The following is a 22,965-nucleotide window of genomic DNA, read 5'->3' as shown; positions in this document are numbered from 1 at the left end:
CTTTCAGCTGATTCAAGTGGTTCAAGAAAGTGCAAAAAATAAAGCTCTTTGATTGCTAGAGTTGCCATGGCTTTCCCCCATGCCGTTTGGCTGGGCTCCGTCCTGCTTGGGGCTTCACGTCGTGTGTCTGTGAGTCCGGTGACCCGACTGGCCACCCACGTCCCTTATCCTGCCTTCCTGAGTTGGCAGGTCCCCTTTGTGACTGGGAAAGTGCTGTTTAGACTGGAGACTAATGGCCTTTAAGTGACATGATTGTATTATGTTAAGTGTCTATAGGCTTTACCATTAGGCGCTAAGCAGTTTATGACTCATAGCAGAGAAGCCCTTGTCCTGAAGAGTTTATACGCTAAATGGTCTGGACAGGCAAGGCATGGAAGAGGCAAGGTTTCCTCCTGCCTGTTGTACAGCAGGTCTAAGGGAAGACTGGAACAGGACGTGCCTTCTCAGTCCTAGAGCAGCGCCTTGCTCTAGGTCTTGCATGCTCTGGTTTCCTGGGGAGAAACACTCCTGCAATGGGAATTGTGCAGTGGGAGGAGAAGCACATTTACTTTTAGCTTAATTTTTGTGCATGTTTTGGTTTTGAGGGGGCTTAGACACGATGTGTTGTGGGTGCATCCATTGCATCAGATACACTCCCTTACTCAGTGCGTAATTACAGTATTCTGCAGCGGACTCTGAACGCTTCCTCTTAAAACAGCTAGTATGCAGAGAACCAGGCAATTTCTAAATTAGTGTCTGTATGAAAGACTTCATAAGAGACCATATAGATGGAGAAAGGACACGCTCTGTGTTTGTAATCAGACTCTGCTGCAGCATGAATCACAGGATAATTGAGAGATCTCTAATCCAGCCCCCTGCTCAAAGCAGAACTAACTTCAAACTTAGATCAGGTTGCTCAGGGTCTTCTCCAGCTGAGTTTGAATGTCTCCAGGGGAGGAGATTCCCCCACCAATCTGTTCCAGTGCTTTATTACCTGCACGGTGAAGAGTTTTTCCTGTTGACAAATTGGAAGTTCACCTGCTGCAGCCTGCAGTCAGGACAGGTGACTTTCACTGAGAACATGCCTGTGCGGTAGATGTACACAGTATCCAATTTTGTACACTCCTATTCATGAGATGCTGTATAATGTCGTATTTAGTAAGCAGACGGACAGTCATAGCAAGCTTGTGTGTAGAAATCTGTTTTTAAGGGCATTTCGTAGTGGGCGACCTCAGCCTTGGAGACTTTCCAGTTTCTCTTTCCTTGGGAGCAGCATGATGCATTTCTGGTGTCAAAGGGAGGTCCACCCAGTCGTCCTCCCTGTCTGGAAGGACTGGTGAGAGCATTTGCTCTACCCCTTCACCCATCTGGAGGGCTCGGTATGGAGGAGTGCAAAGCTGCTGCCTGCTGCACTCCTAACCTCAGCTGAACCCTGGAGCCAGCAAGCTCTGGTTTCCTGCATGGTAATTAAGTAGTTATTTAAAAATCAAAAGGCTCAATTCTGATCTTCCTCTCACTGGCTACTTACTAACTCCGGGTAGAGTTACTCCAGATTTACTCCTACATGCATAGCAGCAGAATCAGGCCCAGTAAATAGACCTATGAATCTTTTTAAGAGAAGCTGTTAAGCGGTAACACATAGATTTATTGTAGCATCATGTGTGTGCAATTGTTGATGAACATCTTCTGTTGGAGGCTGAATACCTGCTGTGTTACAGCCTTGCTTTTAATGTTGAGATAGCGTCTCTGCCAGCATCTAGCTGACGCACAGACAGATACCCATAAAAGGGCCAGATCTCGCGTGGTGTTAAATGCCTTCATGTTTCATTAAGGTTGATGGGAGTGCAAGGCACACAGTGCTTTGCAGGACGAGCGACTCACGACGAGCCACCTGCCCTGTGTGCTTTTTTGGCAGAATTATTTTCCTGGTGTATACATTGCTCTGGTTGCAATCTAGGGTAACAGCCTTTTCCATTCACAGGCTAGCTGCTTGGAAAGCATGGGTGTTGAGATGCTTGCAAATTTCTTAGCGCCCAGCAAAAATTTAGAGAAGAGGGATCTGGCTGTTAGCATATGATCTGTGGTGGGTGTTCAGACATTTCAGCCAGTGCTGCTGTGAGTCCCGAGGCTTGCAGCTTACCTTTTAAGCTTCCTAGGCAGGAATATGCCTGGTAGAGAGAGAAAGCAATGCTGTCCAGAATGGGCATCACAGAAAAAGAAAGGAAGGTCTGAAAGTGCCAGGTATTAGCCTCACTGCTTAGCCTGGGTTTTTTGGCCTCATTACACTAATGAAATTAAAGATTGATGGAAAAAGATAACACACACTCCAGTGAAGGGGTTTGTGTGGCAACTGCTTTCCTTCCTGGGCAGCTGGAGTGGCCCCAGTTATCTTGTGCATCACCACACCTCCCCAGGCCCTGCAGACCCACTGGTGCCTCCGCATGCCTTGGTGTGTGCTCTTCTCCTGCATCGTGTCTCTCTTATTACTAATGGAGCATGGATGCATTTTAGCTGCTGGTCAGCCCTCATTAATATCCAGAGATGACAGGTTGACATTTGTAAAGAAGACTTGCATTGACCTTCATGTTGTGCATCGGTGCGGTTGCCATGCGGTGCCCTGTGCTGGATGCTTCTTCCTGTGCTGCCTCGGGAATGCATTTGTGTTAGCAAGGGGACAGGCTGCTCTGTAACCCTTTGCTGCTGCTGGGAACACAGGCAGCGTGTCTGAATGTCCCTGCATCCCTCTGCCCACCCCAAGGACTATTCCCTGTAGAGCCTCCATCCATCCCAGTGAACGGGACTGGGGGGTGTTGGGGTTGCACTTGTGGCTCCTTGTGGAGGTTGTTATTTAGGTACTGGGATGTTAATGGAAGACAGCTTTATGCCAATAGTGATGTCCCGTCTGCTTCCTTTTCCTGGCTCCTGTCTGGGGATGCAGCAGAAGAAAAGGCTGCGCTGCCCAGGCATCCTGAGCGCTGTCAGTCGCCTGTCTCTCCCCCGACCCACCCCATCCCGGCTTGAGGACTGCTGCAGCCCTCTTGGCAATGACATTTATTAACAGAGGGGGCTTTGAAAAAAGGCAGGCTGCTCCTGCAAAGGCTCCTCGCTGTAACTCCGTCTCCTCCTCTCGCCAGCCCGTCTGAGGCAATGGCTGCTGGTGCTGAAATTCATTAGTGTTTCCTGACAGGCGATGGAGGCTTGCTCTGTCTGTTCCCACTTCCCTGCTCTCATGTCCCTGCTTCACGCATGCTGATATTTAAAGCTGATGTGTGGCTTGTAGGCTTGTTGCACTGTGACAAGTTTGGGGGTGGTTGAGAGAACTGAGAGGGTGGAAGGAAGGCAAAGAGGGAGGAAGATGGGACCTGTCTCAGGGTTTCTGTAAAAGCCCAGGGCTTTTCAGACCTTCTCCAAATATATTGTCTTTCCACAGCTACTGCTTGTGAATTTTAAGTACAGCCATGCTGGGGTCCTGCACTGATGGGGGGCAGAGAGGGACAGTGCCATGGGTATGCTCGGTGAGACCAGGGTGCAGTCACCTGGCAAGGGCTCATCCGGTGGGAATCAAGGGCAGGTGGGCTCCTCCAGCCCCTTTGGCAGGTCTGTGGGGCTGAGGAGCGTGTGAGTGGGGTGCCAGAGGTCTGGCAGGGGGTTCATCTCTCCATCCTTCACTTTGGACAGAAGCATGAGGGGAGACTGGCTCCGCTCTTGCCTCTTTGCACTGAGTGGCATAGCGACTCCAGCACTGGGGAGGAGATGTCTCCCTGCCAAAGCCTTGGATTACACAGGAAAGCTGCTCCAGTCTAACTTGAATTATTGGGATGGGGGAGTTGGGGTTTGGGGGTTTTTTGGAGGTGTGTGTCAGCATGCTTCAATTTCCGCAGGCTGCAGCATGGCTTGGGCTGTGCTGTGTGCCTGGGGTGCTCTGCTCGCACGCAGGTGCTGTGGCATCGTGCTGTCGGAGCCCTCCTGGCCCAGCACGGTGGTTTTGGCAAAGCCCAGCCAGGCTTTCTGCCCCTCTGTGGGATGCTCCTGCAGCCTCAGTGTTTTGGAGCAGGGTCTCACCCCTTTGCATCCCCAGGCCATTGAACGCTGCTGGCTGGGACTTACTGTTTTAACCAAGTTTGGATCAACCTGAGGTCACCTTTTTGGGAGGGTGTGGGTTTACCTACACTGCTTTAAATTCCTAGCTTGGCTCCAGCTCATGCGAGGTTCAGTGCAGACAGATATGGCTTTGCCTGTCATGGTGCTATTTCTCTGCTAAAACATCTTGGGTGCCTTAGCACAGGATGTTATTCCCTCGCTTGCTTTCTCTGTTAGGAGAGGGCACCCAAGCTTTCCTCTTGGCCTGGCAGACATCCCACCCTACAATAAAACAGAGCAGCACCTCTGCGCTGCGTGGTCCAGAGCGATGCCTTGACCAGCCTTGCTTTGAACTAGGGTGCAAGGCTGAGATGGTTTGGCAGCTCCTCTCTTCAGCTACCACCTTGTTGCTGTTGTGTGCTGTTGCATCCCAGCAGCTTCGTTCAGGCTTTCCAGCCCTCCTTCGGCAAAGGATTTCCAGGGCAGGAGCCTGCCTGCCCTCTCCTTTGCAGCCCAGTGCGGTGGGGTCGGCCGGGACACAATTAAAATGTTCTGCATCTCTTACAGCTGAAGGTCTCCAGGGCATGGATTTTTTGGAAGGCTGAGACCGGGTCTATAAAAACCAAGATTTAATGTCCCTTTATCTTTCCCATAGAGGGACTTGTTCTTTTAACTGGCTCAATATCAATACACCCAGTGTGTAGAAAGTGGCCCAATTTCTTTGTCTCCTGACATCCTGAACCCAGAAGCAGATGGACGTTAACCAGCTCTGATTAGTTGGGAGAATCAAGCATTAATTTTTTATATGCCAGGACCACCTGAGTGACGGAAATCAATTATGGCTGCCCCTCCCCCTTCCATATTAATGTGGTGGCTCCGAGCAGAGACGGAGGAACCTGTTGAAATGAGAAACCCCTATTTCTTAGTTTGACCCCCTGGATAATTAGGGTTAAATTGATATGCTATCGCACTGGTGACACATTTTATCTGCCTCTGTTTGTACAAGAGGATACAATAGTGGAGGAAGGACCAATTTGTGCCCTGCTCTAGCTAACCAGACCGAGATAAAAGGTGTCACTAGTACGATAACGTTCTTGCCTCATGCTCCTTTATTGTTGCTCAATTTGCCTTTTTTTTTTTTTTAATCCTGTTCTTTTTCTTTCAATACCCTTGGTCATATTTTAACTCCATGCCATCGCATAATGACGGCCTGCTAAATGTGTGTGGAGATAGGCAACTCTGGCTGACAGCCTTCCCTGATAACCGAATTCCAGCCCATCCATCACTAGGCTGCTCTCCTTAACTTAAGGAAAGTGATAACTAACGCAAGGCCGTTTATCACCGCTGAGCTGTGTGCTTCTTGCCGCCTTGGAGAGAGCCAGCTTCATCGGGAGAAATGCAGCCATGTCACCTCGCCTCCTATTTGCATCCCGTTCATCTCCAGGCCCCATTTACCTTGCAGAGTGGAGGAGCAGAGCTGGATGGAAATCAGAGCCTGGGGTAATGAAAGCTCTCTGAAAATGGTGCGGAGCTGCCATTGCTGACCACAGTCCAAGGAGGACTTGGACTTGCTTGGCTGGTGGAGGAGAGCGTGCTACCTGATGTCACTTGCTCTTCTGCCCAAAGGGAACCTGCATTTTGGGAGCGGGCGGAGGTTGTGTGCTCCCATCTCTGCTGCTGGGAGGACAGACTTTACCAGAGCTGCATCGGAGGCTGGAAAATCCCACAGCCATTTTCAAGTTTCTCTCTATCAAGTGCAGCCATACCTGAAGCCACGGCGTTTGGCTGACAGGGTGGTTTTGAGAGTCAGCTTCCTTCCCAGGGAGTGAGAGCTTCAGTGTTTGGGGAGGCAGCAAGACCGCGTTCAAAAGCTGGAAGGATCATGGGATGTTGAATGCAGTGAAATGTGCCATCATTTTCCTTCTCCCTTACCTGAGGGAGGGCCAAATCCCGAGCTCTTTGCTCAAGCAAAGCTGCCCACAGTGAGCAAGGTTGACTCTTGCAAGAGCAAAAAGCCGTACTGAGCATAAGAGCATGTTTACCAAATGAGCTGGTCAAGCAAATGGTGGCCCTGATAAATGGAGATACTTCCTTACAGGCCCTGACACTTCTATTCCCCAGGAGAGCCACAGATGTGCCTTGTTCACTCCAACCTGGAGAAGATGCTGGAGAAACTCCTGCCTGTTCGCCAGGCTGAGGAGTGGGGGGACCACTGCAGGTGACGAGCTTGGAGCGGGGGACAAGACATTGCAGAGGTGTTTTCCTTCCCGTAGCTATCTGGGGACCTGGTTTCTGTGCAGTGAGAGCCCCTGGTTCCCTGTGCTGGGAGCACTGCGTACCCAGACTAGACCAGACCCACGCAGCAATCCTTCACTGAAGGCAAGCGCATTGAATGGCTGTGTCCCTGCTGCCCTGGAGCCACCAGGCCTGCATCTTCCAGCTCGGGGAGTAGACTGATGCTTTGGTCCGTGCTGCTGACAGCCCGCCCAGGTTACAGCATGAGCATAGGTCTTCTAGTGCTTGAAAAACTGGGTGAAGTCTCTCTGGTGCTAACGTGAAATGAGGGGAGCACAAGCACAGAGGGGGAGGGGGAATATCCTTAGGTCACACGGCTTCACAGGCAGTTTCTGGGGTTGTTACTTGTTTGCAAAAATGGGTCATTTATTTAGTTGACATATTTATTTGGAGCATTTATTTTCTCCAATTAAAGACCCACTGTCCAGTGCCCAGGGCATACTGCCATCAGTCTCAGGGTGGAAGTAGAACCAGACTGTCCAGTTTGCTGGGCCTTTTGGTCCCACAGGGATGGAAGTGCTTTAGGTGTCATTCATTGCACTGGGTGGTTAGCTGTCAATTCCTGTGGCTAACAAGAACAATGCTGTACTCGCTTTGTCGGGGCCCTGTCCAAATGTTAGGTGAATTGATAATTATTCCTGTAACTGGAGCTAGGCTGAGACCTGTATTAATGAAAACCTCTTGGGTTGGGTGGAGAAACTCAGCTTTTAGTAACGTACCTTTTGCTAACTGCTGTCATCAGCCTCTCTAGTTAAATATGAGCAGTCTAAGAAAGGCTGAGCTGATCACGTGTCTGTATTTATACCAGTCATTCGTTTTAGATGGTTCCTTTTCTTGTGATCTTTTTTGATTTGGGCACCAGTAGAAAGCAGCTTTCCTAGAGAAAGAGCTTTCTTAGCATTCTGGTTGAGGCTGGTGGGGTCTGTTCAACTATGGGATGTCATGGACATATGTGTAATGGCTGTAAAATGCATGGACCAGGCTGCTATTTATGTGACGGCTATGCAATTGCGAGGAGTGACTCCAGGTGGTTGATTTCAGCACGATGGTGCTAGCATCAGATGAGCCGTGCCCAGAGATGAGACCATGCTGTCAAGTCACATTGCTTACCCTGCAAATCGCCGTAGCCCTGCTGCTTGCAAACTCGTTCTTTTGACAGGCTTCCTGCTTTCAAAGAGATTCCTCTGGACCTCCTTATTCAAATGTGTTTGTATGACTTAAATTATTGCTCCTAAATGATGACATGTGCATCTTTTCAGGACCAGGCATTTGGTTTTGGCACAGGGAGTCTATTCCTTTCTTAGCCTAAGCAGGGCTCACAAAGCCAGTACACTGGTGGGGCCCAGTGTGTGCTGGCTCCATCAGCCACATATTCCCGGGAGATTCCCCTGGATGTGTTTGCCAGCTTCCTTCCTTTTCTTCCCATAGAAATGGAGGCAACACTAAGACCAAACCACTCTGGTACTGCACTGCCCTGAGTCTCACATTATCTGCAAGTGCATTATCTGTGTCCCTCCTTCATCTCCTTACTTGGGAAACCGCTTGTAGGTCTGAAGAGATGCTGCCCTGTTCACCAGAGGGTTTGGAGCTGGGCTGAGCACTCAGGTACTGCATGGGGTGCTGATGGTGCACCCCAGCTCAAGGCGGTGTATCTAGCTTGTATCCACGTCTGACCAGAGCTTGTTCCTGAATTTCAGCCTGGAGTCTGAAGTCCAGTCTGGATTATTCACTCTTTCCTCTATGGAGTGTGGGAGAAGACTTTGCCCTGGACATGGTCTGTGCTGGGATGTTTGAGCAGCTGATGCTAGCACTCGCAGCTCTTCCCTCCTTCCCTACAACCTCCCCCTACAGCCTGCAAGTGCCCGAGGAAGTTGTGAGATTCCCCACCCCCCTCTGTTTGCAAAAGCCGATTTCTGGGGTTGTGGCTTTTAACATGCACAAACGGCTCTAATTTAGTCATTTATTTAGTTGACATATTTATTTGGGATGTTCCTTTGCTTCAGTTAAAGATCCTGTGACCAGTGCCCCAGGCGTGCTCAGCAGTACGTGAATGAACAAGATCCATCAATTACTCTTGATCAGATCAAACCGGCCGGGGAAAACTCACATAGCTCATCTCCCTGCACAGGCTCGGCTGGAGCCGCACGGCTTTGCGACAGCCTTCCCCGTCTGAGGGGCACATCGTAGCTCCCCTGCACACACACTGGGGTCGGCACAGTGTGGGAGAAACAGCTTTCCACATCCTGGGGTCCTGCTGTCCCTTCAGGCAATCCACCTCCCTTAGCGGTGCCGTTTTGGTTTGTGAGCCCTGTTCCGGCAGCTCGCTGTAGGAAGGGAGAGGCTAAATAGGTGTGCTCGCAGCTCTGGCTGCTGGTGCTCAAACCCATAGCGAGACCGTGTGCAGCACCTTGCATCTTCAGAGTTGCGACTGCTCTCTTCTTTCAAGCACCTCCTTGGAAAACAGCCTCTGCTTTCTTAGTCCTAAAACGTTGGTCCTGCAGCATTACTACCCGAAAAATGAATGCACTGGTGCCTCCTTCCCTCCCTCATGTCTCATTCAGTGTTTTAACCGTAAAGGCCAAATGGAAAAGCACCAGGGCATGACAGGTGAATTGTCAGTCCTTCCGTCTGCCCTGTAAGCCACTGGCTGAGCAGGATGGTTTTGCAGGGATTTGTGATGAGTTCACTTGGCTAAGGACAGCCTGGATGCTCCAGTCGTGTTTGTGTGTTAGCCACTGTGGAGAAGAGCTGCATGCTGCACTTGCATACAGCTCCTGTTCGAAATGTTCAGTCTGAAAGGTGTCAGCAGCCTGGATGTGGCTGGATGTATATAAGCCTTCAGCCAAGCTGTGCTCTCGTGAGATTTTTTTTGCCAAGAGCTACAGTCGTTCTGATGTGCAGCGTGTTACAGCAGACTTGAGGGTCTCTTCCATCTCAGAACGAAATGCACTTAAGAAAACAGAGTTTGTGTTGTCAGGACACTGATTGAATCAAACCTGCTCTCTCTTCTCTCTTACAGGTTACCAGGACAATGCCAGTACTTAGGGCTGCCGGTTGCTGATTACTTCAAACAGTGGATTAATCTGAAAAAGGTACTTTTGTGCAAACTGCCATGGTCCCCGTCTCCCTCTCTCCCCCCTCCACTTGTCCTTCTCCTTTCCTCTTTAAGGAGGTGTCTAATAACTACTGCTGTTTTGCATTGAAATGAGTTATTTTCTCAGAAGCTGGGCTGAGCGAGTCCTCTGGCTGCCTATTGTATCTCCTCTAATAGAGTCTTACTGTACTTGATGGGATGTGTTCTGCAGCTGGGGAGAATCCCATTGTGGCAGGCACAGTGCAGTGTCTCCGCATAATAGTGGGACACGGTGAGGCCCCTCCTCAGCGAAGGTTGTGTTGGCCCCAGTGTTGCTGACTCTGTTTTGTTTTGCAGCCATATAAGGCTCCTAGGAGCTCAGTTCCCTTCAGATCAAATTCTGGTTGATAAACATGTGGAAATATTCCCAAATAAAAATCAGTATTTCCCTTTGTGCTGTGGGGAAGGGGAGCAGCACGTCCACCTAAGAACCGAGTGGTCACTTTGCAAAGCAAAATACCTTGGACTTTACTGTCTGGTGCCTTGTGTTGTTCCACGCCTTCTCTGGGTGGTTAAAGAGCAGCCTGCTGTGCATCCGCAGGGTCTCCTGGCACAGCTGCTCCGTCTGCACAGAAAAATGTGGTGATGCCATAAGCCACAAATCGAAGTGGGAAGAAAAGAACAAGTGTGATTACAAGCAGTAGCAGGGTGAGGGGGGAGGCTGGGGTCTGTGCATAAGAGAAACTGGGGTGGCCCTTCTGGTTAAACCTTTGGATGGGTAAGATTCCCTTCCCCCATCCAATTTAATGTTTTATTTGGGTTTCTGTGCCTTTTCCTGATAATTAGGGGTCTCGGTAAGTGGAATTTGCTTGTAAACAGCTTGTTGTACTTGTGGGCTTTTCTTTTGTTCTTTTATTTATTTATTGTTTTAAATGGAAGCATGAGTGACAGGCTGAGCGGCCGCAGAAGGACAATTTGCATGATCTGTTCTGTCAAATAGGGTAGAACATGAACTTAACAAGGGATGCTGGCAGCACATTCCCGGCTGAACTTGTCAAAGGGTCTTGTATTTCCCTGCTGTCAGAGCAAATCTTTTGGCTGATTGCTGGTCCTTGGTAAATGAAATCTGAAAGCACATTGGGGCATTCTGCAGTTCAGTGACCATTAATGATCGCCATTTGAAGTTCACTAAACTTCCGGTGAATGGATAGCAGCTATATAACCAGCAGGTTGATGGCTGCAGAATAATAATATTAAAAAAAAAAAAATCCCTATGTACCATGATGTTCGCTAAGAAGATCCTCCTCTGGGCCTCAGGGTGAATACGGCTTTTTCCCATAGTTTGAGGCTCCTGGATTTAGCGTGTTAGGAGCTGGGATTCATCGTAATGTGGACATCCAGGCAAGTGGCTGTTCTTCAAGATGGGCGTTCATGTATTGGGCTTCAGCAAGTACTGTGATACTAAGTTAAGGGCTGGTGAGCATCCATGAAGTACCAAGCGCAGAGCTAAAGGCCGGAGGAGGAGGGAAGCTGTTGCAGTGAAGTGTTCCCCTGCCCAGCTCTCTGAAGGGGTAGCAGGCTAAGCACGTAGGATGGGGGCACGTGGGTTGGGGTTGTCCTCCTCTACAGATGTGTTACTCAGAAAGTAAGGCTCTGATCTCCCTCAGATCTCATGGGGAGGGGATGTGCGGGAGAAATGTTTATCTTCCTCCAACACCTCTAATCCCTTAAAAATCTGAAGTTTTTCTGAGTCTTTAATATCTGATGCCCTGTGACACGCAGGGTGGTTCCAGGGTTCCTGCGTCCCCCTGGGAAGTGACCCCGGTTGAAACGGAGAGCAGGGACCTCTCCTGTCCAGTGGCTAAAGAGCTGCCTCCCCTGGGGCTTGCTCTTACCCCAGGGTGAGGATCTTTCCACGCCACTCACTGCCCTGCTCTCTGGGGGTGCTTGTGGGGGAACCGCCTGTGTGTTTTCGTGAGAGAGGATTTCCAGCCTAGATAAATAATTCCGGCCAAGCAGCCAGACCCAATGGCACCTCAGTCTTTTGAGTGAGCTCCCAGTGTGAGACAAATAAGGATGGACAGGTATCTAGCCCCCCTGCTCTTCCCTGCATAGCTTGGGTGGCCCCTTTTCCGCTCCCTCTGGCATGTTCCTGACTTAGAAATACCTCCTACGCTGAGTCTGCCTCTAACCTGATCCATGAAGTGAAGGTGTTGGGGGTGGTGGTGTGAAACTGCTAATTTCTAGGTGACGGATAATACAGAGACTTGGATGTTTCAGGTGTCAGGAAAACAGTTCATGTGAGTGTAAATGGCATGTGTGACTGAGAGCGGTTTCCTGCAGGATGGCCCCACTTGCATCTGCCGTCTGTCCTTTGGGTCTCTGCTTGTGAGCAGTGATACCAAGAGGACCCTACTGAGTTAGGGAACTGCTGCTGCAAATACAAGGCAATGCAAAAGAGTGGGATTATGTACAGAAAGGTGCGTGCGTGGGGCAGACGTGTTTGTGTACCTGTGTGTAGAGCGGTAGCAACAAAATATGTGCCACATTCCCTCTGCCCAGGCACACACGGCTTCAGCTCCTCTTTGTCTCCGTTTTGTATCATCTGAAGAAACAGTCCTTGTCTGTGCTGCCTCTGCCAAAGCGTGGGATGCTCCAGAGCTCAGCAGTCCCTCTTCCCGAGGTGGTGAGACGGTCTTTCCCAGGGTTCATTCCCCAATAAACTCCTTCCCTTGTCACTTCTGTGCTACAGGAGCAGTTGAGGTGAGCACCCTGTGCCTCCAGGCCTCTTTCAGAGTATCCAAGACTTGCCTCTCAAGCAAGCTGAAGATGGGAGTCAGCCCCTGCTAGCTGCCACACTTGTGTTGCCCCAGGAAGCCTTTTTGGATTGATCTGGCTGTGCAGGTGGTGGTGAGCTCCACACCTGACTGCTGCGACGGTGGCCACACTGTCTTGGGATCTGTGAAAAAGCTTTCTGTGGAGGACAAAGAGGGGAAAAGCTGCCTGTGCACTTGACCGCGTTTGCTGAAGTTTTACCTTGCCCTATGCCCCCCCCCCCAGCCTGCTAATGCATCCCTTCCGTCAAGCCTGATCGGTGTTTGCTGACATTTTTAATGTCACTGAGCGATCTTGTATCTCTGGTGAACTGTCAGTGTAGAGCTGACTTGGGGCAGAGAGTTTATCATGTTCTTCACTTCGATTAGCTCAGCCTTGTGGGAGGGCAGCAGAAAGCAGAGGAGGCTTTCTTTGAATGCTGCAACATTTCAGATATCCCCCTAAACCATCTCGATAGACGAGCCACCATCCCGTCTGCCAGTTCTCCTTATGTGCCTGTCATGTCGATCCACAGAGGCCCCGTGGATTAGGACTGAGGTGCAGAACCTGAGCTACATAGTTGGAGCTGGATGCTCAGGATGAAAATAGCAGAGTGCTTCATGTCAAGAGCGAGGGGCACCAGTGGAGAAATAGGTGCAGAAAGCAGGAGGCTGTGGGTCAAGATTTATGTGAAAAGGAAAGCTGCTGCAGCTAACAAGCTACAACCAAGCTGCTGCCCCAAGAGTATCCTCAGGTAGCCTGGATAAATTCATTAGTGCTTATTCTAACACAAGAATCGGCTCTCCTTCGTGCTCCCTTTGCTCTTTTGGGAGCCTCTGTGGTTTATCATTCCAGGTCCCGCTTGAGTTAGCAGCATGGTCAGTCCCGTGGTGGATCCTCACCCTGCGGGGATGGAGCCGGCGCTGTGTTAGGCTGAGGACACGGTGCCTGCGATCGCAGGGTGGCCAGGAGCCTGGGAATGGGAAACACGGTGGGCAGTAGGAGTGCCAGCACCACTGGGTTGGGAGCACATCACGGAAGGGAGAGCAGTTTGATGGAGGGAGGAGGTGGAAGAAGCTAGATTTTCCTACAATTAGCTTGTGCAAGAAAAACATTAGAAGGATGATGAGGGTGTCAAAATGGCCAGACCAAAGGTCTAACCCAGCTCCTCTCCATGCCAGAGCCAGTGGCTGATGATTGCAGGTGTAACAAGGAGAGCATGATTCAAGTCAGCTTTCTCTGGTTCCCAGCAATTTTCAAGGATTGAGAGCTGGTGGCTGTCTCCAGACCACTGTGTCTAGCACCCACTGTTTTTACCACGTCTGTCTACCAGAAATTTGTACATCCTTTCTGAATCTGCTCATGCTTTTGGTTTCTACAGCATCCTGCAGCGATGAGTTTTGCTATTTAATTATGCCTTAATTACACTCTATTTATTTATATGCTGTGTGAAGATGCAGGTCCTTTCGTTTCGTTTAAACCTACTGTCGGATCATTTTCTTGTGCCTAGGTCTTGCATTGTGTGAAAGAGCAAACAAGTGCTTCCAGTTCTTCTCCCTTCTGTTAATCTTGACTTGAGACCTCTGCCATCCATACTCTTGCTTCAATTGTGTCTTCCAGTGCAGCGTAACTTGTCAGAGGGCTGGCACAAACGCACTTGCAGGCTCTGTGGCTCTAGAATTGGGTTGTGGAAGCTGTTTTTAACACTGTATACGCTATCCTGATCTTCCATTTCTTCTCTGGATGTTATGCAGTTAAAAGATAAGAGGAGAGTTTTATGTAACCAGTAAAGGTTTGTTTTATTCCTTGTTTTTCAAATGATATTTTATTAATTTTTAAAAAATACAATCTTCACACCCATCACAGAGCTGCCCCTTTCTCAGGACAACTGTCCTGGCATGTTTGACCATCTTTGATTTCTTCTCCCAGAGGGCAGCATGTCTTTAGATACGTTAATAGTGGTTGCTTTAGAAGTGACAGAAAACTGGTCCTAGTTTGACATCCTGCTGAAGTCCAGGAGAGTTTTTATGAAAGGCAGGGATTGAATGATGTGTGTGGAGGAATGCAGCTTTCCTTCTCTGGGCATCACGAAACCGAGTTGACGGAGCCTCGGGGAGCACAGCGTGACCATGCTGGGGGTGACATGGCTGCGTGCAGAGCTGGCCTTTTGCAGGCCCAGCCTTTATTGATCTGTAGATACTTGTAGTTGGAAGCAAACTGTTAATACACACGCACAAATGTTTTAAGGTCACCTACTCACACTGTGAAATCTGACAGAGGAAGCATGTAATAGGATGTTTTTGTTAATATTTGGCAACTAGAAATAAACACATCTTAAAACAAACAAAGATTTGCTAACAGCTTTTTGTCTCTCCTCTGAATTAACAATTCCTTCTGCCTTTGGGGTGGGAGGAGGAGCTCTGAGTGCTTCTCAGGCACTTGGTGCTGAAGTGTCTTGAGTGCTTTGGATGAAGAACATTGAAATGGGTGCAACTGAGAAGCGGTTTATTTTTTGGCCTGTATGCCTGGAAGTTGCTTTCGTGAGGTCTAACTTCTTGAGAACTTACTGTGATTGTTATCAATTGCCTGTTTATTGAGTTACTGGCTGTAGGGGAATATAAAATGCCTAGTAAGGTAAAAATTACAGAGGAGGACTCCTCAGGCAGAGTGCTTCATGGCCAAAGCATCAAGCACATGAATGGATGTTGCCACTTAACTGCGAAGAGCTGCTCATATACCCGCAGTACTCGGTGCTTCGCTGGTTTGCAGCATGGGTGAGTGCTCTGAGACCCTGTCACACCTTCCTTCAGTGGGAGCTGTGCTTTCCTGGGCTCCTCACCCCCAGCTGCGGAGCTCTTGGCTTTGGAAAGTCTCTCTCAGAAGGCAGGAACGGGAGAGGTTGTGAAAGGAAACACAAGGAGAAGCGCAACTTCAGCGTTAAGGGGAGTAAGAGTGTCTTTTCCATGGAGAGTAGGAAAGAAAAGTGTCTGTGCAATGGCATTGGTTCATAGTTGGAAGAAAATGGAAGGAATTGCTTATAACAGCAAAATGACTGTGTTTAATAAATACTTTGCTCTGTATTTACAGAAAGGCAGAGGATGCCGTATTGCTGAGCAAGAGGTTTGCTGTTACAACACAATTTTCTGATAAAATTAAGTGGTGGCTTTCGGTTGGCATTTTGCATAGCTGGTTTACAGGAGTTTTAAAGAGCTGGCTGAGAAGCCCTGGACTGTTAATAAGTCTATGAACATGGGGGAAGTTCTAGAGGACTGGAAGAAAGCTAATGTTGTACCAGTAATTTAGAAGGGCAAATGGGATGACCAAGGAAGTAATTATAGCCCTATCAGCTTGACATTAATTCTGGGCAAAGTAATGAAAAGCCAGATATCATAGTTGATTAATAAAGAATGAAAAGAGGGTAATATAATGCCAATCAATGTGGATTTATGGAAACTAGATCTTTTTCAAACTAACTTGATATTTTTTTTATGAGACTACATGTTTGGTTGATAAAGGTAACCATGTCAATGTAATATACTTCTGGAAGGCATTTGACTTGGTACCTTATGACATTTTGATTAAGAAACAAGAGTGATACAAAATCAACATGGCACACATTACATTGATTAAGAACGAGCAAACTGACAGCTCCTAGCATTTAATTGTAAATGGATAATCATCATGGAGTGCATGTCTTCCTAGTGGGGTCCCACAGGGATCTATTTCTCAGACCTCTTGTATTTAACACTTTTATCAATGCCCTGAAAGAAAACATAAAAATCATTTTTGATAAAGTGTGCAGATACTGCATCCAGGAGGCGGCTGCTGTTGGATTTATAAACAGGCAACGGTAAGTAGGAGCAGAGGGGCTGGATCATCTCTTTCTTTGGGACTGGTTTGACCGGTATGGGATGCTGGGTCCCATCTCTGCATCGGAAAGGATTCTGGAAACTTGAAGACTGGACGAGAACTGCGAGACCCATGGGAACACTCGCCATGCAGTAAAGACCCTGGGAGCCATTTAGGGTACCGGAGAGAAGGGTAAGGGAGACTTGGCTGTTGTCCCTAAGTATCTAAAGGGAGAGCCAAAATGTGGCGAGAGGCTCCTTCAGTCTAGCAGACAAAAGCATAAGCAGTTCCAGTGCCTGGAAGCCAAAGCGAGGTAATTCAGGTGCAGATTTTTACAGTGAGGGTAATTAACTATTGGAACAACTTACCGAGGGCTGTGGTGGATTCTCCAGCTCAGGAGGGAAGGTTTTTTCCTAAAAAGATCAGCTCTGGTTCAAACAGGAATTAATTTGGGGCAGCCTCGTGGCCTGTGCAGGTCAGGCCAGCCGATCGCGGCGGTTTCTTCTGCCGTGATAATCTTCGACTGTCCGTCTCAGCGTAGCTCTGGCTGCTCCGTTCCCTTGCGGTGAGAGCACCCTCGAAGGCTCCTGACCTGGGGGAACGTGGGTGGCACGAATGCCAGGAGGCTGGGGACGGACGGGACGGCATCCCGGGGAGCGCGGCACCGCTGGCACGGGCAGGGGAGCCCTCCTGCTCCAGGGGCTGGAGCGCGGCAGCCGTCCACGACTTCTCCTTTAAATCTGTCGTGCAGCTGTCTGAACTCTGAAATTTCTTTCACTCTCTCCCTCGCCTTGTTAACATGTGTTGCCTTTGGGGTAATCAGGGAAAAAATATTATGTCCTTTTACAATTACCGGGTTTTGGAATATTAAAATGTCTCTCTGCATCGGCAGTGTTATTTTGATTGGTATTCTAACCTTTGACTAGCCCATAAAGCGAGCCGCTCTTCAAGCCAATATTGCAGGACTGAAATTTAATTCCGAAATGATTCCAGATAATAGGGAGACAGATAATATATGCATGAAGGATATTATGTTTGGACTAAATGCAGCAGGGCCAGGGCTTGGGAGTTGAATAATAGCCCAGAGTGAGTTATAATCTGTGGGACAGAAATACCTTACTGTCAGGGCCAGGAGAGGAACTCTTAAATCAAAGGGAGGGCGACGAGGAGGGAGTCGAGGATAGTCATCTCAAAGGGAAAGGGCATCCAGGAGAGGCCTTAAAGGAGCAGCCCTCTCTGTCCCGCTGCAGAGGGACCCGTCCCCCCATTCTTATTTAACAAGGAGTGCGGAGCAAAAACACATTTCCAAGGAAAACCACCAAGCGGGGGGGTTGTGCTGGGAAGAGAGGGTGAGTGTCTGCAAGTTCTTGACAGTCTTTTCCCTTTCCTCCTCCTGGTCTCATTAGAAGGGGATACAGGGTGGGTTGATGCATCAGACTTCTTCGCCTTGGTTTCCCTAGAAGCTATAACCAGATGGACCGAGGGGCTGTTGATGCGGGTTTGCAATATGCACTAAGGTAGGGTGCTCACATAACGCGGAGTAACCATTGGGGCTGGTTTTGGTATCCACCTTCGCATAAAACAAAGGGAGCGAGGCACGGCGTGCGGGCTGCGTGGCCAGTAGTCGTTCAGGGCTCTGCTCTCCCCTCCTCAGCCTGGGACTGACTGGCGGGCAGGGTTGTCTCCCTCCCTCAGAGCTGCTGCCCAGGCTGCTGACTGGAGACACAGGGTAGGAGCATCCTATGTGACAGCTACGTGCAAATTCAGTGCCTTTTAAATACTGGAGGCTTTAAGAAGCAACACCCCTTTCTGGGCTTTCTGCCCCAGGGAAGGAAACTTGGGGTTTTTGCTATTTGCTCCTCTGCAAGTGGCACTTTGTGCTTTGCCGGCAGCTTCCCAAGCATGGTGGAGCAGTCAGCAGGGTACTTTTCACTCTGCAGTAGCTCAGCCCCATAACTTGAACCTGCTGGGCGAGGCATTGGGAGTTTTTCTGTAGCCAGACTTCGCAGAGCACTGCGGAGTACCGTGCCGGCAGCTGTCCCAGGAGGAGGGGAGCTGAGCAAGCAGAGATGGAGAATGATCTCTGCTGCTGGGGTGACACAAACCCATGTCGATATAACAGGCTTTGGCTCAGTGGCACGAGCTTATAGTTTCAAAGTAATGATCCCAGCCTCGCATTTCATTTCCTTTTCTTGCGGTCTCAGGAGCTGGTCTTGCTACAGCTGAGAGGGGCTGTAGACGCAGCCTGGAGGCTTCACTGGTTTTGGATGACTTGAGCGGTAACATACGTACCCATCCCAGGAGGGCAGAAAAGAGCAGTGCCCATCTTCGCCTAAATCAAATGGTTTTGTGTGTTTCCCTCTCCTTTGGCTTTTGTTGGTGGTTTTTTTTGTTGCATCCTAAAAGCACAGGAGCAGTTTTCTGTGGAGCATGTGTCTGTATGAACTGTTCTGGGAGCAGACAGGAAAGATGTGATCCTCAGAGGGTTAATGTAAGTTCTTGGTCTTGGTTCACCAGAAAGCAGCTAAGTTTCCTGGCTTGCAAAATAGCAGATTAGTAATTCCTTTTGGCCATAAAATCCACAACAATGTGAAAGAGCACCCTTTTGCTGCCAAACTCATGCCAAGCAGAAGGCTGTGGGCTGGGCACATGCAGCCTGTTCCTCGCTCACTGCCATTTCGACTCTGCTGGGTGGGTAAAGACAACCTGAGATGAGGTCCTGTTATGTGGAAGCCATTTAGAGCTACTCCAGTGCAAAGGGGGCACATCAGTATTTTGGTCCTATTAACAGCAAGCTCCTCCTGGAACTTCCTTCCATCCTTCCTTCCGGTAGCTATCCTGCGTGTGTTTTAGCATGTGTTCGTCTCATGGCATCTCACACACGGATTAACTTCTTTACTATCAGGGGTTCTCCTACACTCTCTTTTGCTAATACATATTAAAATTGCAGTAGGTGCATGTTAAAATCTCGGCTATTTTCCTGGACAGGGTGCTTTGGAGCCTTGTTTTAGCCTTTGGAACAAACCAGTTTTGCATGCTGCACTCAGGGAGGACCTGGCACAGGTGGAGAAAACCCAGAAGGGAACAGAAGAAGGGCCAGAGAGCTGGAAGATGTGACCTCCAGGGGAAGATGGAGGGATCTGGGATGTTCAGCTTAGAGAAGACTAAGCGGAAATCATTCTTGGAGGAATGAAAATGCTCAGAGGAGGAGAAAAGTTTATTCTGGATGGTTGTGGTGGACAGCTCTTGGTCATGTCCTTACCTGCTGCGAGGAGATCAGTACAGTCCCTGTGGATGAAGACAGGGATGTGGGAGCTTTAGCTCTTGAGATTTTCAGAGTTTAGAAGAATATGATGGGGATGGTTTGGGTCGAGCTGGTCCTGCCTTGAAGCAGACGGTGTGGGTCATCACTTCTCCCTTCCTACTCTGTTTGCTGTGACACTTTCTGCTCCCTTGCACTTGGACATAGACTGTCTGCTTTCCCTGGGACACGTTGCTGAAACTCAGACCACCTGAGCAGGGAAAGAAGGGGTGGTTGCCTTGAGTGCCACGTACAGTCTCCACTCCTCTCCTCATGCCATCCGCCCAGATCAGGATGTTTCTACTGGGGAAATCCCAAGGCAGCCTTTATTATTTGGCAGCACCTTCAGGCTCCAGCAAGGACCAGGGCCTCCTGGTGCCACGCGTGGTACAGAGGGCTCTCGAATAAGGCAGGAAGGTGGTGATTCAAGAGAAACTGAGGAACACAATTATCTTGCTTGGCCCCATGCAGCCTGCAGGTACTGGACAAAGCAGAGAGTAGAATTTGTTGTTTTTGTGCTTTTTTTAACCAGTGCAAAAGCTTTGCCTTCTAGATGAAATTGTAAGCAGTGGTTCGCTGAGTGCACTGCAATGGTTGCTTTACTGAAAGCATCCTTGTCTATGCAAGTGGTTGGAGGCAGGTTGGCGTTTGTGGTTCTACATGCCGTAGCCTGCAGGCGAAAGGCGGGGAGGCAGCTGCTCAGACCTTGCGTGCTGCTCTTCCTGCTGAGTGCCATATTGCTCGGCTGCCCCTCGCTGTGCCTGCGCTCCCCTTGCTGGGGGATTTGAACATCTGTCCCCTGCACCGAGGAGCCTCCTGGTTCCCATCTGGCTGTGTGTGCACTGCTGCTGAGGTTAAACATACTGCTCAGACCTTTACACAATGAGTCTGGTTGCTGCTTGCAGGTTGAGGAAGGAGCCACGCTGGCTCTCCTGGTCCTGCCTGTTTATGGGGCAGTGTGTTGTAGGTGCCAAAGACAAAGTTTTGGAAAGAGCATTCGAAAGCAAGCAAAATAACCCACAATGAAATCTAAGCAACTTGTGCTTTTGATAAGAAATCTTTCTGCAGTGTCAAGGTTATGCAGGCTGAAGTGGCCTGATGGTCCCCATGGTGGGGTCCGGATGGGCAGGGAGTTGCTCCAGGGCTGGTCGTGGTGTGACTGGGACCTGTCAGCTCGATGCTTGCTGTAGCTGGGGGTAACGGTGTGTACAGGGTGACCACAGCATGGCTGATGTGCCACATGTTTGCATCCAGACTTGCCCTGTAATGTGCCCTGGGCATGGCACCCCAGGAGCAAACCAGGGAAACCATAAGGATGGTCAGAGTTAGGCCCTCGATCTCCCAGCAAGTGGGTTTCCTTCTGGCACGGGTCTGGCGATTCACCTGCACGCAGGACCGTGGCCGTGCCTGTGGGGCACCGGCGCTGTTGGCAGAAGCTGGGGGCCTTCAATCTCACATGCCTGCTTATGTGAAGGTGTGGGCAGCCTGTGTCCTCCCACGTCTCATGCGTACTGCAGTCAGCCGGAGAGCCGGGAGCCTTCTGCGTGCCCTGGTATTGTGAGAGGCAAGCCTGACCCCAGGCCTGACACAGCTCCCCACGGCCGATACCAGAGCAAGGCAAGAGGAGAAGGGATTAGAGACAGGGCATGTTTTACAATAATCCTGCAACGTGTGCTGCATTCCAGGCCAGGAGGAGCTGGAAGGCGAAGGCGCAATGCGTGAAAGATGGCCTTTCCCAGAGTCCTGTGGGTCAGGCGAGGGGCAGAGCATCCCTGCATCCCAGCCCTTCAGCTGGAGCTTTAGGTGGGTACCAGCACAGCTGCCTAGTTCCTGGGAAAGGAGCTGTGTCCTCTTTTCTCTGCATTTAAAAGACAGGAGCTCCACGTAGGAGCATGAAAACAGCCCTGTGTAGTTCTCTGGGGAGGAATGAGGGGTTAATCAGATTTTCTAGCCTTGGGGATTAAAACATTAACTGGTTTAGTCCTCATTGTCCTACTGAGCCAGCATGGCTACAAGAGGGAGAGTGACTGCCTGCCACCTCCACCAGCAGCGGCAGGCTGGTAGCAATCGGCTTGCCAGTAAGTGGAAAGAGCTTTTTTTGTATAAGGTGTTCCTGGTGCCCTGTGCTGAGCATGATGCATTATCCTGCTGAAAGGGATGGGACTTTGCTACTGCTGTCTTTGCTGGGAAAGTGTGGGTGTGCAGCCTCTGCCCCACTGCACAGAGGCATACTGTGGCTTGGCTTTTGCTTCTCATGGGCTCAATATAAAGCGGGAAGAGATGCTGAACTGGGAGGTGGGAGATACCGTAGTGGAATTTGTATATTAATAACTTACAGTGCTTCACGCTCATTAAATTAATTAATTAAATCTCTCAGAACCCCAAGGCTACTAAGCAAGTTGATTTCAGAGTTGGGATTAAAAATCTCCTGCCGCCCTTCCCCCAAGCTGGCACAGCACTCCTGGCTCCATCCTGGCTTTTGCTCTCTCCACTTGGAGTTTTCCTTGCTTGAGCTCTTTGCCTGCAGCCCGTGGATTGGATCTATCACAGCGGCTTGCTAAGAACTGGCCAGAAAGTCTGCAGATGCGGTCTGCTTTTGTTTAGGAAACAGCCCATCCTTTGCCTTCATCTAGGCATAAACTTCTATTTTGTGGCCCGCTGGGGAGGGCAGTTCTGATCACTCTGAAGCATGAGCCCTGCCAGAGGCCTTCTCTCAGTGTCTGGTTTTCCCAGTTGCCTGGGCACTGCCTCCTACAGACCAGGACTGTCTTCTCCTTGGGTGCTCTGACAGGTTGCTGCTGGCTCTATAGGGCATCAAAGCTCCTGAGCAAACGGCCATCCTGAAGTCATGGTCTGGATTGCTGCCCTGCAGCCTTCCCAAGCTTGCTCAGTACCTGTCCGGTTCTCAGTCCACCTCTTCTGGGTATCGGTAGGTATAGAGGCAAGATGCTTATATTTGCTGACAACATGCATCTTCCCTTTCTCATGTTGAATCTCGTGTTGAAAAATCTCATAATGACGTCGTTTGGCATTTTCTTGGGCATCCTATCCACAGATGAATACGCAGGTCTCGCTCATGGCTGACGGATCAGCTCCACCTCCCTCACCTTCCTTTGAGCCAAGATACTCTAGCATTTCTGCATTGCACTCAATATACCTTTAGAGCCACCAATATCCATTAAGCCACATAAGACAGGGAGCGTAGCTGAGCTGGTCTCTCTCCTGTGTGCAGTGGTTGGCATCCTCAGCAGGTTTCAGTGGTGTGGAGATGAAACCTCAGCGTGCCGTTCTGCCAGCGCTGCTCCTGCATGCATCCTGCAGATGCATTTTTAAACAAACTCTGGATGTTTAGTGTGTGGTCCTGTGCCAACTTCAGGAAAGCCTGCTCTCTGCGCTCTCCTAGTGTTGTAACCTCTGTCAGCCTGGCTCTGATTGACGCTATTAATATTTTAGAGATCATTTAGGATCTCCACCTTGGCCGTGCTCTGCGCTCAGGGAAGAGCTGTCCTGTGTGGATGCCTGCAGCTGCCAGAGGAGCACGCTTGCTGCCTGCTGGTGTGTTTTGGAGGAGGCA

The 22,965-nt window shown here is 49.7% G+C and overlaps 1 protein-coding gene across 5 annotated transcripts in view; it reads left to right on the top strand.

The window, feature by feature from the left end:
* Positions 1-22,965, top strand: part of ERI3 (ERI1 exoribonuclease family member 3) — a 135,109-nt gene that overhangs the window by 43,341 nt on the left and 68,803 nt on the right. For 4 of the 5 annotated variants that reach the window (XM_075508628.1, XM_075508627.1, XM_075508626.1 and 1 more), the window contains exon 6: positions 9,374-9,446. In XM_075508628.1, the coding sequence (XP_075364743.1) occupies positions 9,374-9,446 (73 nt within the window). Of the gene's footprint in view, positions 1-9,373; positions 9,447-12,179; positions 14,580-22,965 lie in introns of those variants that run through there. The other variant, XM_075508631.1, reaches the window with a different exon arrangement.

Source organism: Mycteria americana, chromosome 7, assembly GCF_035582795.1.
Source record: "Mycteria americana isolate JAX WOST 10 ecotype Jacksonville Zoo and Gardens chromosome 7, USCA_MyAme_1.0, whole genome shotgun sequence".
Taxonomy (NCBI): domain Eukaryota; kingdom Metazoa; phylum Chordata; class Aves; order Ciconiiformes; family Ciconiidae; genus Mycteria; species Mycteria americana.
The sequence above is the reverse complement of the archived record's forward strand: the minus strand, read 5'-3'. Positions and strand labels throughout refer to the sequence as shown.